The following is a 23,643-nucleotide window of genomic DNA, read 5'->3' on the forward strand; positions in this document are numbered from 1 at the left end:
TACGCTCACTGGCTCTGTCTGTCTCCTTTCTATAACACACACATATATAAATACACACACACACACACTCGCTCTCTCCCACACCACACACAAAGCTGCACAGCAAATCCAACTCTGACTTTAACTCTCTAAAGCTTTAGAACTTGTATTTCCTGTGAAATGCACTGTGGGCAATTCCAGAAGGAGCCACTGGCAGAGACCAGAGTTCAAGTGTGCACACAGTCGGCTTACACACGCACACAGACACACACACATTCTCATTAAATCATTAACACCGCTGCAAAAAAGACGCACAACACCACCTACACAACACCAGTCTTCACCTCTAACTAGGCGGACGTGTTTTTCTCTTTCCACTAAACATCTTGTCCTTCGAGCAGAAGCAGACAGAAGCAGAGCGGGTGCATACTTAATTTTCTAGACATGTGGGGTTTTGCTTTCAGAGGTGTCACAGGTTCTGGGTTCAAACCTGCCGGTCCACCAGAGCTCCTGTGTGGAGATTTCATGTTCTCCCCGCGTCTGCGTGGGTTTTCTTCGGGTACTTCCTCTCAAAGTCCAGAGCTGTGTAGCTTAGGTCAACTGGAGATTGTAAATTGCTGCATAGGTTTGAATTTGTGTCTCTGTATGTCAGCCCTGCAAAGATGGTGACCTGTCCAGGGTGTGGACATCGGCTCCTGTCCTGCTACAACCCTTGAAGCAACAGTGGTATAGATAATGGCTGCTTGGGATGGATTTTATTTAGAAAATGAAAAGACTGAGAACTTATTGTCCTTATTGAAGGTCCTGTCCCATCCATGACCGGTGAGGGAAACGTCTCCTCTAACGATGTTTGATGGTTCTGTTGAAATTTCAGTGGCAAAACCTCACCGTTACATAAAAGCCATAAATTACAAACCCGACCCGGGACTTTGACCAACGCAAATCAACAACTGGTAAAAGTCTCAACAACTTCAATCTGACACCATAAAAAAAAAATCTGGATTCGATTTGTAATCCAGGACCACACACACATCACATGAAGCCAAAGAAAGCTCCTCATGTTCTGACTTTCACATGTCTGGAGTCCAAGTCCAGACCAGACAATGAATCCAACCAGCACATGCAGCATAATTGAAGTGTGGTGCAGCTGAACGACAACACTAACGGCCCTAATGTCCAATATTTACATCATTATCTCCGGTGTTTTCCACCGAGCTCACTCTGCCTCACAGCGATCTGGCACAGGAGTCCTGCTGTCCTCGTGTGCTTTTCAATGACTTTTAAACACTTGCCGAGCGATTTCATGGTTTTATTTTTGCCGTTTTTTGAAACTCGTATGAGCTTTTTTAAGTTCTGCAACCTTCTGTTGTTTTCACAGGGAGGCTGAAACAAAGCGAGACTGACGAACCCAGTGTGTGTGTTTGTAGCTGATATACAAAATGCAATGTTGTTATGACAGAAACTGGATGAAATTTAAATCTGCAACTACCTCTGTTCTCAACAGTATCTAACCTTTATTCTAACCCTTTCACAGAGTCACCAGAGTAAAAAGCCAGAAACACAACCGGGTCTTCAGATATGAAACTGAGGCCAATTTTTCAAACTACGTACTAATTTTATGCAGGTTTGCAAATAAACTAAGATCACCAGCCTGTGGTTGTGGTTTCATACACCGACTGTCGGGCCTTGGCGGAGGTTTGCTCTCAATGTGCTATTGTATTTCACAGATTTTTCAAGTACAATAAAACAAACACTCTTATGTTAAAAAGAAAGAATGTCTATGGTCCAAACCTAAATTACAAAACATTATCTAAATGACCAAAGTCATATCTTAACGTACAGTTATTTCAGGTACACGACTGTTAGCTACGGAAATTAATAGACTTAATGTTCTTCCAGAAGAAGAGAGACTTTTTTAATAATGTGATTTAGGTGAAAGTGAAGACAAGCTCTATTATCTGCTTTACTGCTCATTATATCATTATTTAAAGGCTACGTTTTAGTGAAATAACTTTCATCCCTGCAGGCTTCCTATGATTGGAGGTAATATTTCATTACAATAAGTCAAGTTCTTCTTTGGCAGGTCTTTCGCAGCTTTAACGGTGTATTCCGTGTCCTATAGATAATATATGTGAGCACTTAAAACTCCAAATCAGTTAAAATGTCAACACTTCTTTGCAGCAGCAGCTCTCACATTGTCTCCACCCCTCGCTTGTCCTCAGGAGCGCAATGTGCCGAGTCAAAGCGGCTTTGCCCGCCAGAGTCTGAGCCCCCGCAAGCTTTCCACTATCGCTGCGTACTGGGAGCAGTGGGAAAGAAATGCCCCTGCTCATTTTTCAGTCCACAGAAAGGAGCACTGTGTGTGTGTGTGTGTGTGTGTGTGATAACAGCAGTGATTTTAAATGGATATTCTCCACAGGAACCGCAGCAGAGTATTGTGAATCACACATCAGGACACCTGGCTCTCTGCAGGATGCACGACCAGGCCAGCTCTGTGCACTCTACACACACGAACACACACACAATGTACATAAGTGTGTTTGTCTGTGCGTCCCTCTCCATGCTCCCGTTCAGCTATACGTCTGCCGCTCTCAGTCAATGTGAAGCTGTGAATAATGAATGAAGTATAAGTTGTGAGCAACCACAGCAGAGCGCTGGAATGATGGACACAGACAAAGAGAGACATGGGGGGGGGGGGGCAGCTGACATCTGTCTCTGCCTCTTCTCTCCCGTCTTATGTCTCTGTTCGGCTCCGTCTTCATCTCCAGCACATCAGCAGGATAAAACATTGAAAACAACAAAGAATCAGGTCCCTGAGAACTTCTCTTCACTCAGCAAGTTGTTCTGTCGGACCGCCTCAAGTGCTTTGACCCCGGGTCGGTCAGCTTCACCTCTTTACAGTCGCCTTTGACCTTAAACCTGCTCGCACCACGTCCATCTCACTATGAATAATAGCGACGCCAGAACACACACACACACACATCGCTCACCATCCCCTTGAGGTTGCACGGTCATGCCAGCTCCAATTCTCATAACGCTCCGTGGTTCTATTTCAAGCCCCTCCTGAAACGCTCTCCCTGTCATTATTGTTTCTTTTTAGCGTGCATGTGTAGGAAACACACACGAGTGCGAATGCAGATGTGCGAACAGTCGGTGTGATGTTTTGCGAGGCGTTTCCAGCTCAGTGCCGGTAACCTGTGGGGTTAGTATCTCGCTCCTTTGAGGCTCACGCCACGCTCAATGACCTGTGCTGCTCCGCTCGAACAAATACGACAGGGGGAAGTGAGCAGGCGGACGAGCGGACACGCGTCATGGGTTAAAACAAACATTGTAATGCCACGTTATTGACCCTGCCTTGTTATGTGAATTTGCCTCTGGCATTTTCTGGATTTCTTTAACTTCTTATATGTTTTCTGTGCATGTCTTATTTATATTCCTCTGCCTCATTATCACTATTATAATTATTTTCATAGAAATATGTGTTGCAGATTTTAAATAAATAATAGATTATATATAAAACATACCTTATAAAAAATAAATACCCATTTTTGTCATTAAAAATGAATTATAAGTATATTCATACATGTTCCATGTTTTATTTTCAGCCTGAATCTTAACATCACTGCGATCTTGATGTACACTTATTGTGCCTCCTCAGTGGAAACACGTATGTCTCTCTCATGAATTATGAACAACAACGATAATGTCCAGGTTTTGTGTCTTATGACTTTGTCGTGTTTCCTCCTGCTTCACACCAGGAAAATGAATATCCCGCAGTAACTGTCACAGTTTGAATGACGTTCAATGTCATAGAGTGGCTTTAAAACACTGTGAAATATTTAATCTTCCCGTGTGTGTGACGGCTTCACCTTTTTAATCAGGACATCTCTCATGTATCCCTCCTCCCTGTACGCCACGCTTATTTTATGCAGATTAGTAATATTTGTCTCAGGCATTGCAGTAATAAATGTGCCTACTCAAACAGAGCTAAATAATATATTTACCTTACAGCTCTGTTTCTAATTAATCATCAGTGTTTTCCATTGAGGCTGTAAGAATGGAGTGAAAGTATAAAAAGCTCTGGGCGTGGCCCCTCATAAGCTTCTCTGAACGCTGATTTGAAATAAGCTCTCTCTCTCTTTCACACAGTCATGACTCATTTGGTTCAGGAGGAGATTTTTGTCTGAGTCATTTAAATGATAACAGCTCATCCGAAAGGCAGCGGGTCGGTGGCCAAATCTGCGGAGCTGACGAGGCAGCAAGATGGTGACATTATGTTCTGGGTGGTAAAGAGAGAATAATCAGGAACAGGTTTTTACATACATTTTAACTGCTGCCAGAGGTTGACTTGATCTGCTCTGTTGACTCTACGAAACTTTTTATCTATACCAGGTATCCTCTTGATGGTCGTGGGCCGAGCTGGAGCCAGAATTCAGAAGTTAAAAATGTAAAATCTATATCTAAATCTATACCGACATCATGAAAACACATGCCCCGTGTATGAACTATTAAATACTTCATGTTCTTTGTCAGTTCTGTGAAAAAATACAACTGTGTTTTGTTCCTCCGCCTTTTTTCACTTCGATTCTCGACTGTAGAACTCAAACACTTCTTTTGAAATGCTTCCTCGAAGAAAACACGACGTTTCACATCCTTTCACTGAAGAGCTGCACAGTTCTCGGCTTAAGAAAACATTTCGACCTGCCTGGGAAACAAAAAAGCTCAGAGTGAGGCCGCTTCTCCAGCGGGCATCTTCTTTTAATCTGACATGAAGCCGTTCTCCACATCGCAGATATTCTGGAAAGGAAAAAAATTATTTCCTGGAGGTGGACGATGCAGTTTAAAACGTATCGCTCTCTCAAAGGGTTGCACCATTAAACCATCTTTTCACAATTGTGTGTCAGGGCGTCCTAACTGAGATTAGAGACACTTCTGAGCTATGATCCAAACCAGTGGTTCAATTTTATGATATTAAAAGAGTCTGACTTGTATGAAACATCCTGTTGGATCATAATCGTCGATGTACCCAGCTGGTTTTGCCTGTGGTAAGAGTAATGTTTACTGTTTATGCGCTTTTGATCATGAACCCTGGTTTCTGAGTTGGGTAACACAATCACGAGGCCTCTGGAAACAACGTAAACTGTTCATGATGTGTCGTTTGTTAATGGAGGGAGATTTCGAAACAGTTTGGAAGAAAGGCAGCTGCAGTTTTACTTTTTTTAATCTCTAGACATTTGTGAGCTGCTGTTTTGAAGCTATAAATTTGGCATTTCGTACGGTGCCATCTTGTTTTTTAACCTGAAGTAACCATATTTTAGGCGTGACTGAGCGCTTAAGGACATTGCACGCCCACCTACACGCCCATTGGACGGTACTAGCTGTCATCACACTCTGTGTAACCACGCCCCCAATACCCACGGTGCTTTCTGCTCTATTTGACTCTGACATTTACTAAATGAACATCAGCTGTATTGAAGAAGCCTTGAAACTGGAGATTGAGACACAAAGGAAAATGTTTACTGACGTTATAAAGTGAGAAGTAGAGTCATTTTCTCGTACACTTCTAAAGAAACTACCAGTGGAGTCGCCCCCTGCTGGTCATTCAAGCTGTCAGATACTAGTATCTTGGCTTCACTTTCTGAACCCAGAGTCTACATCCATTTGTTTAACAGTCTATGGTTTAAATGCACAATAACAATAATGTTTGACAGATGCCCGTAACGTGAAACAAGTGATACTCATCAAAGTGTAAAAAAAGACAATCCATTTATGTCCTCTGTTTCACATCCTCACTGCGGCGCCTAGTTGGAAGAGCTCGACCTGTGAATGAACAATGTTGTATAACTTGTTGGGACTTGAAGTGGGCTGAAATAGGGGAAAACCAATTCCCACTTGTATCCTTATCTATCCAAAAAAGGACATGTTCATGCACTCACATCCCAAGTAAAGACTTCCAGAAATAAGAAACACACGTGCACACACACACACACACACACACACACACACACACACACACACACACACACACACACACACACAATAGTGGGAAGATAGAACACTCCCCATGCACTTCAAGTGCAGACTTCTGGTAAAGGGAAACACGCATGTGCACACATCACTGCTGGCAACGATTTGGTTTATCAAACAGTATAAAAGCTGCAGTTGATGTGTAATAAACTGACCCATTGCACTTCTGCCAGCCTGCACTCTTCACCATAAATCTTCTCCAACACGCCTTAAACAACAATTATTATACCTGAGATGATGAATCTTTTTAAATGACAGTTTTGGTGAAACTTTGTTTATAGTTAAGCCTCTCCAGCAGCATCCATATTCCTGTCGGGGAACACAGGGACTGGAGTTTTTAATTAATCTGAACACCAGCTTATCAGGAAACACTGGCAAAATACTCACTCACTCTAACCCACACACACACACACACAGACACACACACACACTGTACAGACCAAGTGGCACAGCAACATATTGAGCTTTACATAAATGTCTTCCTAGGAACCTGTAACTAGCACCAATGTGCAGCTATGTGTAGATTCAGTAGAGTTTATATGTGTCTTAAATAGTCTTAGAACTATGTCCAAATGAACGTGACGGATTTGGTGTAGAGTTGAAGGGACAATTTCATTCAAGTGTTTTCTTCCCAGATTGAAAATATGCATTAACAAGGTGGAAACACTCCTAATCCAATCAAGAGGGATGATGGTTGGAGTCAGAACCCACAATTCAGTATGATTCAACCTCACAATCCTGTTGATGTAATCCCCTTCAGCACCGGCTGCAGGAGAAAACCTGTGTGCTTGCTCGTGAATGTGCATTTCTGTGTTTGCTTCTTTGGCCACTTGTGCTCACAAACATACTGCACCCACACATGATGGTGTGTTTGTATACAAGCGTTAGTTATTGAGAGATGCTCCTGTCTGCAAAAATAATCTATTAATACGACATGCCTATGTCTGTGTGTGCACTCAGGGGGTAATGTATTTCTGGAACAAAATGTAAATTACGAAATAAACTGCAAAATAACCGTCTGATTTATTGACAAAGACATTCCAGCAGGTTGTGATGCCAAATGAAATATTTCCTTTGCACCATCACAGCCTGCAATAAGCTGTTTTTGGCCATAAAACTCATGCAGCAGACACGGACATTGACTGCCCTCTAAAATGGAAATTCAAGACAAAACGGCACAGTGGGGATATCAAAATATGACATATCCTCTACTTCTTCCACTCCCTCAACCACCCACACTTCTCTCCGTCTCTCGCCGCACTCCATCCCTCCGTCTCTTCTCCAGGGTTTGTTCAACAGAGAGCACATCTGCTGTAGGAACTCTGAAGGACATGTCAACCCTCTATGACAAAGCTGAGTGAGCAGACAAACGGACGGACAGGCCAACAGACCGACCCCTCTCTCAGATTGTCCCAGTGGACTCAAAATCTATAACCTCGTCTTAATCTGATCCCAAGGAGGCTAAAATACGAGTGACCAGTTCAACAGATTTCAACAAAGCCAGTCTCATATCTCAACCATATCTGGAGTAGATGCAATAAATTATCTTGTTATTGCCATTTCATTTTAAATTCTGTCACATAAACTGTCTTAACCATGTTCTGTTCTGACCATAGATTGTAAATAAAGATGGACGCCAGGTCTCCCCTTCCTTCCCCTATCTATAAATGAAGCTAAAATATCACAGATATGAACAGAGCAAGAATAGTTTTAAGTATAGCCTACTGAGATTTCTTTAGTTTGGTCCATTTACTAATATAGAGGAGGCAGGGTTCATGACCTATACCCCAGCCAGCCACTAGGAGGTAATTGAGACACCTTGGCTTCACTTTCGGGGACCTGTTATATCGTCCATCTTTGTTTACATTTTGTGGGTGCGAGTCTAACTTAATCTTAAGAAAACAATCATGCATGATGAAACACACACAGACAAACACAGCTCTATGTCGTTACCCAGTATGGCCCAATTGGGATGAGCTCTCCTGTTTCTACTGGGGTCCAGAAGTTCCGTGGAGGAGGGGCTCCCACGGCCCAGAACGGGCTCTCTGCCCTGGGCGCCCCCCCTGCCTGGAGCCGAGGTTGCGGAGCTGCTCCAAGGTTCCCCACCCTCTGCAAGAGATGCGCTTCATTCAGGACCACCAACCAACAGCCATCAGGGGTCATCGGGGAGCATAAAGGTCACAGGGAGGTCAAATCTCCAAATGTTACTCAGGTGAAAAGGGGAAAGGTCAAAGAACCGGAAAAGACAGCATTCAGATCATTCAGCTAAAGGGCAGAAGTCACATTCTGGGTGTTTTCCAGGTAAGGCAAAGGTAAAGGCACACGAGGTACACGGGGGCAAGGTTTCTAATGATGCCCGAAGAACTGTAAGATGAGCCAAGTATGCTACAGAAGAGAAGAGGGAGAGAGGAATCTTTGTCTGTAACATCACTGAGGGAGTATAGTTCTTATCTGCAGCAGACATTGTCAGTAAAAGCCCAATGCTCTTTTAGTGTCAATGTCAATCAAGAAAGCACCAACTGGTCCAAATCATGCTCTAAACCAGCTGAGAGGTTTTTCACAAGCTCCACAACTTTCCCATTGTTCTTATAAACCCTTATATAAGACTCGGGCCAGAGCTGCCTGTGCTCTAATTGAAAATAAAAAACACTGCTGCAACAAAGAACAATTTGTGCTGCATTTTCATAGATTACTCTTCGACAAACTTGGGAAAGATCACGATATAGCCCACTTGTGTGTGAAGAGAGTGTGTACACACAACTGAAATCGATCAAACACTGTGCGAGACTCTCATGAAGCGAGCCCAGAATAGATGCATCTGAAGCTGCCTGGCAAATTGGGGGCACGCAGTTATAGATTTTTAGTTAGGAGGACAGTTGTTGATGAAACAAATGCAAATTTATGTATCAGTGCCCTCATTTAACATCTCTGAGAGCAAGACTGGCACGGAACAAGAACTCAGCTGGATACTGTTTGTGTGTTTTTGGGTGCCAGCGGGCGCATGCATTCTTGCACATGTGCGTGCGTGTGTGTGTGTGTGTGTGTCAGCGCTCTTGGCTTTCATGTGTGTGCCTGTTTAAAGCTGTGTTTGCTTTTCAGGGATGCTGCTGTTCTGTGATCAAAAGGAGATGCACAAAGGGAGAAGAAAGAGAGAACAGGGGTAAAGCTATTATTCTCCAAAGAGAGGCGTTTGTTAGTTAGAGACACGGCTTTAATCAGACGCACTGGGGCTGTTGACAAACACGGTCACGGGGGACAGAGTGTAAATTCCAATCGACCAGTGGGGACCTTCGAAAAGATGCTAAGCCAGAGAACAATATTTATCCTGCTGTTCTACAAGAAAGCCAAAAAGTTATTTGAAAATCGCAATGAACTGGAAAAGTGTTTTCTAAATAACCGTGTGAAGCCACATCACTAAAAAGCTGTGGATGATAATCAACAACCAAATCATTTTCAGATGCATCAGCCACCGTCTGCAATGGAAACCGGAATGTGCTACTGACACATGTGACAATTACACCGCCACATATTCAACAATTTGGATGAAAGCCGATTGCACCAGCGTACAGAATAAACGTGGGCCCAATGAAGCAAGTATATGAAATAGCATCATGACAACACATTTTAATCTTTTTTTATTTCATGTGTGCAACAGTCATGAAAGTGTGGAGTTAGTTTTTTATGACTCGGGAAATCAAGACTGCGACAAAACTAAAGCAGCGCTTTGCAATTCGACAGGAAACAACCAGATGTGGTGACAAAAATAAACACTGCACTCCATTAGTTTAACAACCATGGCATCACATGGCTGCACGGATTTGGAACCACCACATTCAGTAAATTAACAGTCCTGGCTGGTAAAGTAGAGAGTAAGTAAAAACACGTAAAAAGATAAGATCTCACCCCGGGGACACTCTTATTAAAGGGGTTAACAAAAGAGCAAGTGAATGAGAACAAACAGAGAAATAAAAATATAACGATGATATATACAGAATATACACTTTTCACTACAGACACAATGCAAGGTAAAGCTTTCAATTTACTAGTCATCTTACTCTGTTGTGTAAAAGACAAAATATACGTTGAAACAATCAGTCGAAGGATATTTCACTAATCTACAAAGAACGCAACGCTAATTTGGTCTCTGTTGGCATCTTAGACTTAGAATTAAGACATGTCAGCTATTTCCAGAAGAGGAAGAAGCATATCTCTACTAATCCACTTCTATGAAAGAATGAAACTGTATAGCTCAAGGTATGAAATTCTATTAAGACACAACAGCATCACTGAAAGCCCTGACGTTTGGAGCCTATGGACGAGCTAATCCTGGGAGTTAACTGAGTGCAGCTGAGGGCTTAGAGCAGCAGCTTAACACAAGGCCGTGACTTGGACACACCTGCCACTGGTCAGCCTGCACGACCAGCTGAGCAAAACACATGACCGGGAGATTGTTGTTTAATTTGATGTAAAAAAAAAGGGGGGATTAATTGTTTTTGCAGCAGAAAGGTTTGTGTGTTCTGCCTCATCAAGTTAAATGCTGGTGATGATGTTATCACGTAACGTGTGCTACTAAATATTCTGATCTGTTAATGTAGCACCAGAGAAAAATGGGCATATCTCAAAAACTAATAAAATATATCATCCATGTTTCTACATAGAAACCTTTGGATCAATCAGTCCTCTACCTGTGTAGGTGCCTGCAACTGTATGTGTAAAAAGTTAATCGTCCACATTTGCATGCAGTAGAAAGCAGTGGCAGGAGGCAGACCTGGCACATGCTCCCTCCTGCTGATTTGAGCTGTCAACTGTATTTATTAACTATGATGAATCACCGCCCCCCCCCACTTCACATCCAATCACAAACCCCTCAGAGGGACTCAAATGTGGTCACCTTTAACTAAATGATTTGCTTGGCTCATGGTGTGCCAGTCTGCGATTACGACTGGCAACCTGATGATATGGCTGCTGTTAGAATTATTCTGCCAACGGTCCCACAGCTGGATGAGTCAATTTGAAACAGTGGGGTGAATTAAGAGGCCAGCTGACATGTTGCTGCACGGGGAGGGGTCTTCAAATGTCTGGTTTGGACAAGGAAAAATAAAAGTCTGTGAGACATGGAGTATAAAGATGTTCTTACACCCTACAGGACCTTAAGTCTGATCTAAGTTTAGTCCTTGATGCATAATATAATAGACTTTGCAATGCAAGCTGACAGCAACCACTGAGTTTGAATAAGCTCTCTCACACAAAGTATTCAGCCTTTTCTCCCAAACCAACAACAACTTCATTCCATCTATATTTAACTAAAATATCCCCATAAATCTCTTTGGATATAGTTCCCATAACAAAATCAACTGTACCAAGATGAGACAAGGTCAATGAAAACACAAATCCCCAACAGGCCGTGTCCTTCTCCGAGAACAAAGCAGCGGGGCTCAGTCTGGAACCGAACACCTCAAACCTTGCTGAAGGGTAAAATCTTTTGATCCTGGCCTGAGCGGAAGAGCTTCGGCAGAAAAGGAGGAGGGAACAGGGGAAAAAGAAGGAAATCAATAGATTCTTGTAGACACAGCCTCAAGTTTCCAATCTAACACGGTACTGTATTGATTAGGCTTCATATGAGACAAGGCACTGGGACACTAATGTCAGCAGTGGACTTGGAATTCTTTTAAAAAAAACAAACTCCTGTAGACGGCGAGGTCTGTTGGAGCGTTACAAACACAGAACTGTAAATGAGGCCTTGGACAACGGCTGGATCCATAGAAGCAGATTTAGAATGTGTATCAGAAAAATGATGACTAGAAGAGCTGAGTAAACAGTAAACATCTGGGTTTATGTTAAAGTTAAATTTAGGACCTTTTTAAGACCATAACATAAATGTAATTCCTTTGTTAAGAACAACACATATGAAGGAATATCCAAGTACAAGAATTACTTAAACTTTCTCATAATTGAAGATTAGGTGAAGTAGCTGAGTTGAGAATAACTAATAATAATTATCTCAAATTAAAAAACATGTTTGTTGCACTGGAGGAAAAATCCCTGAAGTCATCACAGCCAACCTCCTAAAGTTAGGGAATGTCTGTGCCAAAAATGTGTTGCAGTCATCGTTGACAGATTCTTTTCAGCCAAATGTGTTGTGACCAACAGATGGACCAACTGACAGACTACACAGTGCGATCCTTACACCTCGTCTGTGCAGGAGACGCAGTCTGAGCAGCACGTTAGTCGAGGAGCAGCTGCTTCGGTGTGTCCACACACGATGAGTTCAGGCACAGTGTTAAGTGTGGGCCATCTGTGTGAGCTCAAGGCGCAATCGCTGCCGTTAAACATGCAAAATGTGAGAAAACAGACTTGAATCATGAAAATTACTTTGGGTCATGTTTACATACATGTAGCATACGTATAGAGTAAATCAAAGCCATAGACAGCTGATCAAGACATTAAAATTGCAGCTTCATAGTTTTCTGTGTAGACACAACTAACATTGCTAAACCTTCGTGGCACACGTCCAAAGGTTTCATGTTCTTCAACCGTGTATATTTTGCCAGATGGGTTCTCCGAGCATGTGTGTTGAATGGTAAAGTCAAAGTATTGTGATTGTTTTGAAGCATCTTGTGTTTTTGCTAAAGGGAAGAAAAACAAGTAAGGAATGAATATGCAAGACACCGAGTGTATGCAAGAGGAAAGTACTCTGGATGAAACTGTCTGGAAAAGTCTTTCAAATTCAAAATGAAACATGATGCGAGTCCGAGTAGAAGTCGAGCTGCAGCTCTTGTGTCTGATCGGCATGCAGAAAGAGAAAACCATCTCTGTAAATGATGCAGCTTGAATGATATTAGCTTCAGGCAACTGAGTCATTTAGCTTATGAAGATGAAGAAGTAGTTTTCAAAGAAATGATGCTAAAGGGTTTATAAGTACGCCGGTGAGGTCAGAAGTGCATGATTGCGATGCCAAAACTAAGCCAGGAAACTCACGACCTCATCAGCTGCACGTTCCCAGAAGAACACAAAACTCACTTAAGCAGGGACTCTTTTTCTCTATTTAATAAATCTATTTGTTTTATGTGTCTCTGATAAAGTCACCGTTCATCCTTCTCTCTCTGTGTGGGAGGGCCTGCTGACTGATGACACAGTGAATGTACACAGACAAACATAACATAATCTAGTAGACTGGCGCTGAAGATCAGCCCGATGTTCACAGATATCTAAAAAGAACTTCTTCAATTACTTTATTTAACGAGGTATTGGAGTCAGAATCGACCAATATCAGTATGGAATCAATGTATTTCTACCAGTGTTAAGAGAATAACAATGAACACACACTACCTGCTGCTCTAATGGTCACAACTAAAACTTATTTATAATCACTGAGGAACGCCCACTCTTTCAACAACAATATTCTATAGAGTAAACACTAAATCTGCTTGGTGGCAAACAGCGTGGGACAGTTCATATCCAGAGCAACTCCCAGCAACAAATACATTTGACCGAATAAATGTGAAGCACAGAGGAGAGTGAGCGAGTGTGCTCAGTCAACCGATGAATAAAGTCAGAGAAATAAAGTTAAGAAAACATCCAGGCAACTCTTTATCCCGCTCTCTCCATAAGATACGGCACGATAAATGATTTTTCTACCTCTGTAACTCTGCATTCCCTCACTGACTCTATCCCACACACAGGTGCACACAAACGCACGAACACGAGAAGGGAAAGAGATAGCGGTAGACACTCTTATCTCTAAACAGTGGCAGCTCGTAATGAGAATGACTTCGTCTGCAGCCAGTGGTTGAGAGGTGCTGACAACTTCTCAGCCCTGCATGTCAGCACAGGGAGATTCTAAGCACTGCTTTCGGCTTTGACAGCCAGGCCAGGCACTTACAGATGTTTTCACACTCACAACACATACACGTGTACATGCACTCACTGCAGCAACTGTGCTCCAAGGTTGAGTTCGCTATAGCGGCATGGAGGGAGGGAGGAGGACGAGGGGGAGGAGGACAAGATGCGTCTGATGGCTTGACACATGGAAAAGATAAAATATTGAGCTTTGGCATATTGGGGCTTATGAGTGGTGAGTGGGTGATATACAGATACCAGCCAACTGGGAGGAGGACAGAGATTAAGGGGAGAGTTTAAGCCAAACAGACATCGATACACTATAAGGAGGAAAATTCATGTCAAGCCAGAGAACACGGTTTCATAGAAAAAAACATGTATTTACAGGCTGGAAATAAATAGCAATACACTGCATAAACTCTGTCTCAAGTGAGTTAGATTTAACTTTCACTTCTTTATGCCCTTGACTCGCAAGAACAAAGAAAAACAAAGCATAAAGGGTTTGGAAACATTTTTAAATTCCATATGCTGTTTACCATAAAGTTTTGAAGTCCAAACTGTAGTTTAAGATAAGTGCTGCCAACCTCAGCGCTACATTATCACTACTGTTTTCTACTTTAAAAGGTCAGTGTGGAAACCATATAGTGTAAACTCATCTTTATTCAAAGGTCGCACCTCCTGGATGTTCTCATCCATTTTCACCCACTACCACCCCGTCATTTCACCACAGCTGTTGTATTTACATTTAGACGTTTCTGGCTGCGGCCCAGGCTGTCGATTTTGTCCCCGTCACTTTTGCCCCGCCTTACATTTCTCTCCCCTCTAATCACACTTGTGCTAAATGACAGTTGGCTCACACTGTCTTATCTGTAAACAGAAGAATCATGCACTTAAATCTTTGTGGCCATATGCCAAAAAACCTTCATGTCAACCGTTCCTAAGATGTAGAAATGTCAAGAATAACTCAGTTGTGTTTTGCGCACGCCAGAGGAATAACAAATGAGAGGTCAAGATGATCAGGAGCGCTGAGGAGGAAATATATTCCAGATATTCAAAGTATCAACATAACAAGACGATGCAGAAAGGACAAGGACAAGAGGGAAGAGGGCGAGAAAAATGATGGAGACAAATGTTTTGAAAGGAGGCAAAAGGTACCTTGAAGAGAGAACAGAATATGGAACAGCCCAGGATGTGTATTCATCCATTTCCACAGCTTTGATTTTCCAGCAGCCGGGGACAAATGGTGTGGCAGTAATTCTAAGTCAGCTTGAATCTCAGAATAATGCTCTCCCTTTCTGTATTGCTCCCTCCTGCATGGATCACTGACTCATAAACATGGGCAGGAAGGCGGCCATTTCATCTAAACTCCACTCTCTCCTTCCTCTGAGCTTATATGAAATCATGTGGTGTGGTTTCTGATTTACAAAGATAGCATCTTACAAAGCTTACATCTCTCCAAGTTCACATGAGGGTTGAATCCAAATCTACCAATGTAAATGCAGTGAATTTGAAGAAATGCAGCACACGCACTAAAAATGTGTCTTTAGTTCTTCACAGCAGACACTTGTCTGTGTCTTTGTGTGTCATTATCACATGTGCACAATGTAAAGTGACATAAACACACTTTATTTTCCATTAACAGTGAAGCAGTGGTATCAGTGCCTTTACCAACTAACTGAGCCTTTTAATTAACAGAGACAAAGACATCAATACAGGTAGAGCGGCTGAAAACAGAAAAATGAATACAGGAATATTTTTGGTGGGCTAGGGGCTAAGTAATCAACAGCTTAAAGTAAAAATGGTATAGAAATTAAGAAGTAAAAACACAGGTGTGGTTTTGACATATCCTCACACACGTCTTTATCCCTGACACCACCACTTCCTGTGTGCAGGTCACGTTCACAGGTTCCATATTTAAAGCTGTCATCACTTCTTTGCAATAACAAAATGGCAACTATAAAAAGAGGAATATAGAGTATGTGATAAAACCATTTACTATGCTCAGCTGTGAAAACATGACAGGTTCGACCTAAGCATAAAGTTATTCCTGGTTGTGTGCGTGAGGTGTGTGCATGGAAAGCAGAGGAGTCTCCCATGTGTCAGCGACATCAATTCAACCATGGACGACACATCTCCACTAGCCAGAAATGAAGCCAACAAGCCACAGTTGTATGCTACCAATTGTTATATGGCCTATTGCTATTGTTGTGATTGGTACCACCCCTTATAACTGAAATCTTTCATGTAGTAAACGTCGCTGTTTTAGTTGTGGGAGTTTCCAGCGTGAAATATCACCAAGTATCGCTGCGTAACACTTAAAACAGCTATTTCTAAATAGTCATACTCAAATCTAAAAATAACAAATGTTAAATACTGTGCAGCTACTTTTGTAGTTACAGTAGATAGTCATTTTATTTTATTTTCTGTCTCTAAAGGCACCAGTGAGGAGTTAACCACTGCAGACTGCTGCTCTGCTACAACAGTAGTTGCTCATTTTTAGTGCAGAGGAGCGCGATATTCACTGTGACTCACCGGACTCTGCCCCAGAGGTAAAAGCACTCTGCCCCAGGCAAAGATCTGAAAATAATTAGCTAAATTAAACCAGTGGAGCTGCTGCATGTTGTGTGCGCACATCAGCCAGAAGGTTATATTTAATTTTTTAAATAAAAATGTAATGACATTTCTTTAGACATGTGTATTGCACATTTCCAGAGATTTAAAGCGACTCATAATGACAATGACGTGAAGAGGAAAAAGAGATGGTAAATGTGCAAGATACATTAAAACTTTTGGGATTACTCTCAGCGGTATAAGCTTTATTTCTATTTTACATGAGCACAAAGAACCGAGCACTGATCTTTTTATTACCAACATGTGAAAAGATCCCGACGCAACTTCCTTCACTTTCTAGAACAACCTTTGGACTGATTTCTAAAGGACTTAGGACGAACTTTCTAGCAAAATTCATAGGATGTGACATTTAAGCTTGTTCCCTTGTGCTTTGCCTCAGTGCCTTTCTCCTTCTCCCCTATAGCACAGTGTAACACAGTACTGAAGTTTAGCATTGATATGGATTCTGCTAATGTCAACAAACAACCAACTCTCAGCACAAAACCAAATGTTCGTTATTTAGCATTTGGAACTCCACTGACAATTAGTTTTGGATGATTGACATATTATGTTTTGCTGAAAACTGGACTTAGCAAAATGAGAGTTGTTTACAACATTAATATCTTCTAGTTTTGCAAACTTGTTATCATCCAGTAACTTTAGCACTCCTGATTGCAGGAGCCTCTTCACAAGAGCCGGACGAAAGCTGACCAGCTAGCTAACGCCAACATTCGTGAATGATACAGAACCTTTAAGTATCATTTAATGATTTTCTCTATGTAAAGACATTGCAGAGGTCCACTTCACGTTCACATACAGGACAACACCCTGGATGTCTCCATAATGAAATCAGACCGACACATATGGGCTTGTCATTGGGAACAGGTGTCCAGGACACAGCAGTGTGTGTGTTTATGAGCATCTGTGCATCTGTGGACTGTATGTATGAGTGTCACTAGAGATTAATGGCTTCGGTCAGAGACACAGGGTTGACTATGGAATTACAGGATCGCAGAGGCTGGGTATTGTTCCTATAGCCTCTGTGATGTACTGCCTCACTGAAACAAGCATCACAGATGTTCACAGAGCCTCCTGAAATAAATAGGGGGCTTGACCACACGCTGCAGACGTGATCTAACAGGAACCTGAGACATTTGACAAATCTGACCTCATATTTTATCTTTCATAAAGAAGTCTAAAATAAATCTGTAGGTTATGTAAGAGTTATGTAACAGGATGTATGTATACAGACAACAATGAGAACAACAATCAAATTTTACTGAACTCCTTTATCACTATAAGGTTCTGTGTGAAACAAGACTTAATTACCATAGTGTAAAAAGCAGTCAGTGATCAAAACAAGCTCTTAACTTCCACTTCACACCTTTGTCTGTCACGTTGCTTTTTAATTCAATTCTACAATTGTATTCATGATCAAAAAACACATCAGAGGAGGCAGAGTAATCTCATGCTTGCTGCTGCTGCTTCACCCAGCTATTCACTGATTAACCCTCAAACATCTCCTCAAATCTCCAAATGTATTATTCTCCTCACCCAACACCGATCTGACGTAAGAGAGATGCAAAGTTGTCAATCAAAATAAAGCAGATATGTGGACGTGCTGCAGAAGTCTGTTAATAGAATTGCCTTTGCTAATGTACACGACAACGGTCTCTGAGCTAAAGAAACAGTAAGTGTAAAGTGCACTCAAACATCGACTTGTGTATTTTACTCTTCTCTACAGAAAATATCCATTTCAAGGACTCCTTAGTCATTTGAGTCTTTTGGATAATTGATTCCAACTTCTTAAATGTGCATATTTCCTATTTCTTACTTTAATAAAAATAGTATTTTTCTGGGTTTTGGACTTCACTATTAGCTCTGAGATATAAGACACGCAAGCACACATTTTTGACATTGTAAGTGATAAATAATACATCAAGCAAAACAAAACATAATGTACAGGTTAAGTAAAAATTGGAAGAATCCAAAGTTGGCACGTCACTCTCCGTAACTGTATTCTGCTGATCGCTGGTGCTTACAAAGAGATGTATTGTATGCATATCAAGCCATCAATCAACATAAGAATGAGGAGAGGCTGTAAGAATGACACTATAAATCTGTCTGTCCCCACACTTATTGGCCTGTGAGTGTCCTTCCTGAGACTAGTCGGCAAATAAACTGAATAATGTGACGTGGTGTTTTTTTTATCTTTCAAAGAAGGAGGAGGGGAAAAAAGGCCTTACCAAAAACAAGCTGGCATCTCAAACTGTGTTTGTTTAGAATCAAATTGGTCATGAAGTCGATACCCAGTCCAAGATTTGGTTTATTTGTGCATCTCACCACACACATTATGATCCCTCACGGCTCTGGGAGAAGCACAGGTTTAGAGCAAATCAGCCTATTGTGAGACAGAATACGACGGAGGTAACAGAAGGAAAAGGCGCCTCTCTATCAAAAAAGGGTCAAAATATCTGTTGTTTGAGGATGAGGAGTCAGAATGTGTCTGTTTGATTTGAACTGGCTCTCATCACCTGCAGTGTAACAGCAACAATCCAAGCAGCACCACATTCACAGGGCAGGCTCTCAAGTACCCACAGCAGTCTCCACCACTGGACCACAGAGTACCTGCGTGGCTGTGAAGAAGGGAATAACATCGCCATCTAGAGGCACGGCACAGCATCTTCCACCTCAAACAGCTCTGAACAGAAAATTGACTGTCATGCTCTCTCCCACATTACTCACAGAGCTGCTCACTCACTCGCTCGCTCGCTCTTTTCAACAAGTGGATGCAAGCAGCCATGGGAGGAAGCTGTCCAAAACAACAGCCAAAAACACCACAACAACAGAGAGCCGCCGCTTCTTTATCTGAAGCTTTTACCCGCTGCTCGATGAGACTTAGAACTATAGCTCCCCATGCAAGGTCAGGTCCAGCCAGCATGCAATATTTCTGGGGCGAGAACGAGGGGAGAGAAAGACAGATAGAGGAGAGATTGAGGGAAAATAAATACTTGACACAGGGATAACCTTCGGTGAGAGCATGCACAGCTTGGAGCTTTAACCACCTCTCAACTGAGACAGGCAGCCAATGAAACAATGAGAACAACAAATAGAAAGAAATGGAGAGAAAGCCTCCACAGAAGAAGATTTTGTTCTTACCAATGATGGGAGCCAGGCGAAAAATGTCAGAGAGACGACTGTTCACAGGTTCGTACGGAGAATCCTCCAAGAAATCATTGCCTGTGAGGAAGGTAAACAATTGTTATCAATAGATATATGTAAGACAGGCAGATAGATAGATAGATGGATTAACCCTTTCCTGTTTGTTTATCATTTTGCACCCCTCACATTGGCCTGCATGTGACATGGGTTATTTGGGCCAGTCGATATCCACGCTGGCACACTTCCACATGCTTGATTAGGCAGGTTGGTCAGCTGTGTTGCGCAACTGGAAGTCGACTCGCTGGCAACGGGTTGGATGCAGTTTAGGGACTAAAAGGCCTCCCCCTCCCGCCATGATCAACACTTTAAGATGGCAGTGCCAGCGCTGAGGAGCTTCACGCTCCATTACCCTCAAGGGATGTGATTTAAGAGGTCAAAAGTGGGCCCAGGCTCTGCAGGACCATTTGCTGTGTGAACCCAGTCAGGGTCCAAATCTGAAGGGAAGTTGAGTGATTGTGTTTGATGACATTGTACTGGTAATAGATACAGAGCTGTGTGTGCTAGATATTTTTTTGTGTGTTTCTGTGTTTGAGGTATAGGAAGGGTAGGGGAGGGCAACAGAGCTGGAGGGGCGAGGAGGGTGGACTGATGCTGACCCCTCCATACAGTAGTGGGAGGAGCAGGCACAACTAATCATCTCACCCTTTAGATGAGAAAACGTTTTCAGAGAATGTGCATTTCACATGAACTGTAGCTGCAGTGCACAGACGCAAAACAAAGACCGAGAGGGATGTTGTAGAGAATTACCCAGAGAGAAAAGCTGATATACTGATATACATACTACACACATGAAAACATATACACTTGTGAGAACATTACCAAATTAAAAATAATCTCTGCTGAAGGGGCTGACAACTTTAAGACCCACAGCAAGCACTAAACACCAACCTTGTAATGTCTGATAGATCCCCCAGTAAATGCGCAGACAGTTCTTCTCCTTCTTCATGCCCCTTTTACACCGGCAATTGTACAGCGGGCTCTGCTTGAGCGCGTCCATGGCGCTCCGGCACTCGTCCTTGGCCTCCAGGCCGGTCACCATGCTGAAGTTGCTCTCTTTGCCCCCGGCCACGCACTGTCTCATCGTGCGGTACTTGGTGCTGCACCCCTGCTCCTTCATACACTGCTCGCTGGCTCTCACGCAGTCCAGCCGGCGCAGGTTCTCCTCGGCGTAAGACAACACATCTGCACACACAGTATTAATCACATCATTAATAATCATAGTATATTAGGATTTATTAATCACTTTGCAAGCTTGTTTAAGGGGAAAGATGACAGGAATTAGCTTTTCTGTACAACATGAAAAAACACATCGACCACCACAGATGTATACAGAGGATACACAGTAAATAAACACTAATTAAAATCAGATTTGAACTGAATGAGTTCCATTATGCAGACTTTTCATTTTCGAGCAGTTTGGACTCAACACGTTTCCAACAGTGAGCAGCCTCTGCCTCTGCACGACTCACACATGTTATAAACTACAGCTCACAAAAAGCACCAAATAAACATGTATATGCATCCACGGGATAAATTCGTGTCAAAACAACAGAGGTCGGTGGGAATTACTGAGGTAAAACTTACCCAAAAGAGGCAGGAGGACATATAACCCTGCGAGGATCATTGTCTTCGTCTCCATGTGAAAAATAAACCCTTGCAAAGAACGAAATGTGCGAACTAAAAGCAACTTAAGAGCAGTTTAATTCCCAGGGTACTTCCACCGCTTTGAAATCCATTGAAAACACGTAGCAGCGTGCGCTCCTCTGTGCACAACACATCCAGCTTCGCCTCCTGCGAGAGATAATCCCCTTCCAGAAAAGTGTCCGGTCCCGATTATGCAGTTTCTCTCACTATCTGTATACTCTAGATGTCTTTACTTCTTTCCTCCCTGTCTTCTCACCGCCGAGAGACAGAAAACAAGAGACCAGCGCAGCGGTGGAGGCGAAGCGGGCGAGTGTCCTCCAACTCCAGCCAGTGGGATGGATGCTTGCGTCTGTGCGTCTGAGCGCACACAGCCAACTGGAGCCCCACTGCTGTCTGGCGCATTCAGCAGGAGGAGAGTGCCAGCTTCCCCCCCTTCGCACTGAAGTACAGTCATCGTATCATGAATTAGCTATAAGATATATCACAGCAAACTCACTCCAAGTGTTGGTACATGATGCAGTGAGAGCACCTACATTCAAACAATAAGCGCAGAGTTCAATTAACTCACTAATGAGCCAATGGGTGAACAAAAGCACGGAGATTATTTTGCGCATTAACTGCAAATCTTTGTTTGGGTTATTATGATCTGGTTTATTTTTTTTAATGTTAACTTTCTCCCTAAAGTAGAAAAAAAGAACATAATCACTTATCCAGTTCATTAAAATAAACACAGGCAGTGCTACGTAACCTCAGAGGGCATGTGTGGTTGTATTTAATACGTTTTGAAGTCATGGAGTCTGCATGAGTGTGGGCTGGTTTTACATTTCAGTGTAACTGCGCTGACAGGCAGATGGCAAAGAGCAGGACTCCAGTGCATTTTTATGACATGATTAATATAGTCGGCTAAACCTGTAGAGGAGCTTACAATGCACATTCTAAAGTGGGTGCCACTTGAGTGACAAAATGAATGGACATATTTCAGCTTCATGATGTGCTCTGGGTGTTTCAACCGCGTGTGTGGCTCCTCCCTGTCTGCTATAATAGTAAGTAGTTATGCAACAGTAGCTGTCAACAGTAGAAGGGACTATAAGCTGTTGGGTATGAGATGCTGACACACACCAGGGGTTGTGATGTAAAATAAAGTCTCTGCAAAACACGCTGATGTGATACTTGCCAGCCAAAGCAGCGCTGCACTGAGGTAAACCTGCCCCCACACAGGGAGCTGGACACTGTGCGTGTGTCGCCATCTGTTGGAGGTTTACAGGTAAAGGTCACTGTTATGAATTATGATGTGCAACCATATAATGGTCGCACTTCACACAGGATGCTTCGTATGAAAATATGAGCATCATATTCTAAACACCTTTGTTTGATCAATATGTAGTAAAATGGGAAGAAATAAAACAAACAGAATATGCTTGTAATAATACAGATGATGCATCCTGCAGCTTGTAACTCTTCCTATAGCTCATTGATTATCTATATGGTCCATTCAAAGGCTAATCCACTTGGCTAAATATGTGGAACCAGATAATGACAATGAACCTCTCTCTGCATTAAAGAGTGGACTGAATCAATCAGGGATGCAGGCGTCCGGCACAGTAAATCAACCCTAACACATAAAGAGAGAGCTGCTTCATTCAATGGCTCATTTGAACATCAGTGAATAACCCCTCCTTGAAAAGGAAGCATCCAGAAAGGTGCAGTCACTTTTCAGAATGACTTTTAGTTTTGCTAAATAGAAATATATGCGAGTCTAGAGAACACGGCTGGAGAAGAGACAGAAAATGGGCACAAATGAACGACAGGCTACTATCTGGGCTAATTGTCTGCTCACAGTTCGATGACGTTGCTGTTCTGAAGTCTCCGAAGGGAACCATGCCAGTCAGGGGAAGGCTCAGTCTGGTGATTTATGAAAAGCCACAATCAATATGTGATATTAATTTTGAAAATGAATGTCAAAATGATGTACTCCTCGGGTCATTTAACGTTCCACGCAGTAATGTGCTTCATGGCACCGGATCAGGGGCTTTTCTTTCTCATCCTGTCCAAATGGTGAAAAGAGAAAATTGGTGAAGGGCAGGGATTGTGTGACAGATATGGGCTCAGTGGATAAGTGAGAGGGCCGAGTTGTGCCGATGCAGCACTTGATAAAAGTTCAACACCATCAGTCTGGGCTGATTAGTCAAAGTGTACTCTCACAGTGCTGTGAATTATTAACAAGATGGTGACTCAAAGAGGCTAAATGCTTATTGAAAAATGACACATCTGCAATCATTTACATTCTGCGTCCAGTTGAATCCCTGCTAACACTTTCATAAA

The 23,643-nt window shown here is 42.5% G+C and overlaps 1 protein-coding gene across 3 annotated transcripts in view; it reads right to left on the bottom strand.

Annotated features, from left to right (window-relative positions):
* Nucleotides 1–23,643, bottom strand: part of gfra1a (gdnf family receptor alpha 1a) — a 76,378-nt gene that overhangs the window by 52,119 nt on the left and 616 nt on the right. Inside the window, exons 1-4 of one of the 3 annotated variants that reach the window (XM_020087566.2) lie at nucleotides 21,262–21,779; nucleotides 20,566–20,859; nucleotides 19,615–19,695; nucleotides 7,960–8,115 (exon numbers count right to left, since the gene is read on the bottom strand). In XM_020087566.2, coding sequence (XP_019943125.1) covers nucleotides 7,960–8,115; nucleotides 19,615–19,695; nucleotides 20,566–20,859; nucleotides 21,262–21,316 — 586 coding nt within the window. In that variant the 5' untranslated portion in view covers nucleotides 21,317–21,779. Of the gene's footprint in view, nucleotides 1–7,959; nucleotides 8,116–19,614; nucleotides 19,696–20,565; nucleotides 20,860–21,261; nucleotides 21,780–23,643 lie in introns of those variants that run through there. The other 2 variants (XM_069539288.1, XM_020087575.2) reach the window with 2 other exon arrangements.

The sequence above is a fragment of the Paralichthys olivaceus genome, chromosome 14 (genome assembly GCF_024713975.1).
Source record: "Paralichthys olivaceus isolate ysfri-2021 chromosome 14, ASM2471397v2, whole genome shotgun sequence".
Taxonomy (NCBI): domain Eukaryota; kingdom Metazoa; phylum Chordata; class Actinopteri; order Pleuronectiformes; family Paralichthyidae; genus Paralichthys; species Paralichthys olivaceus.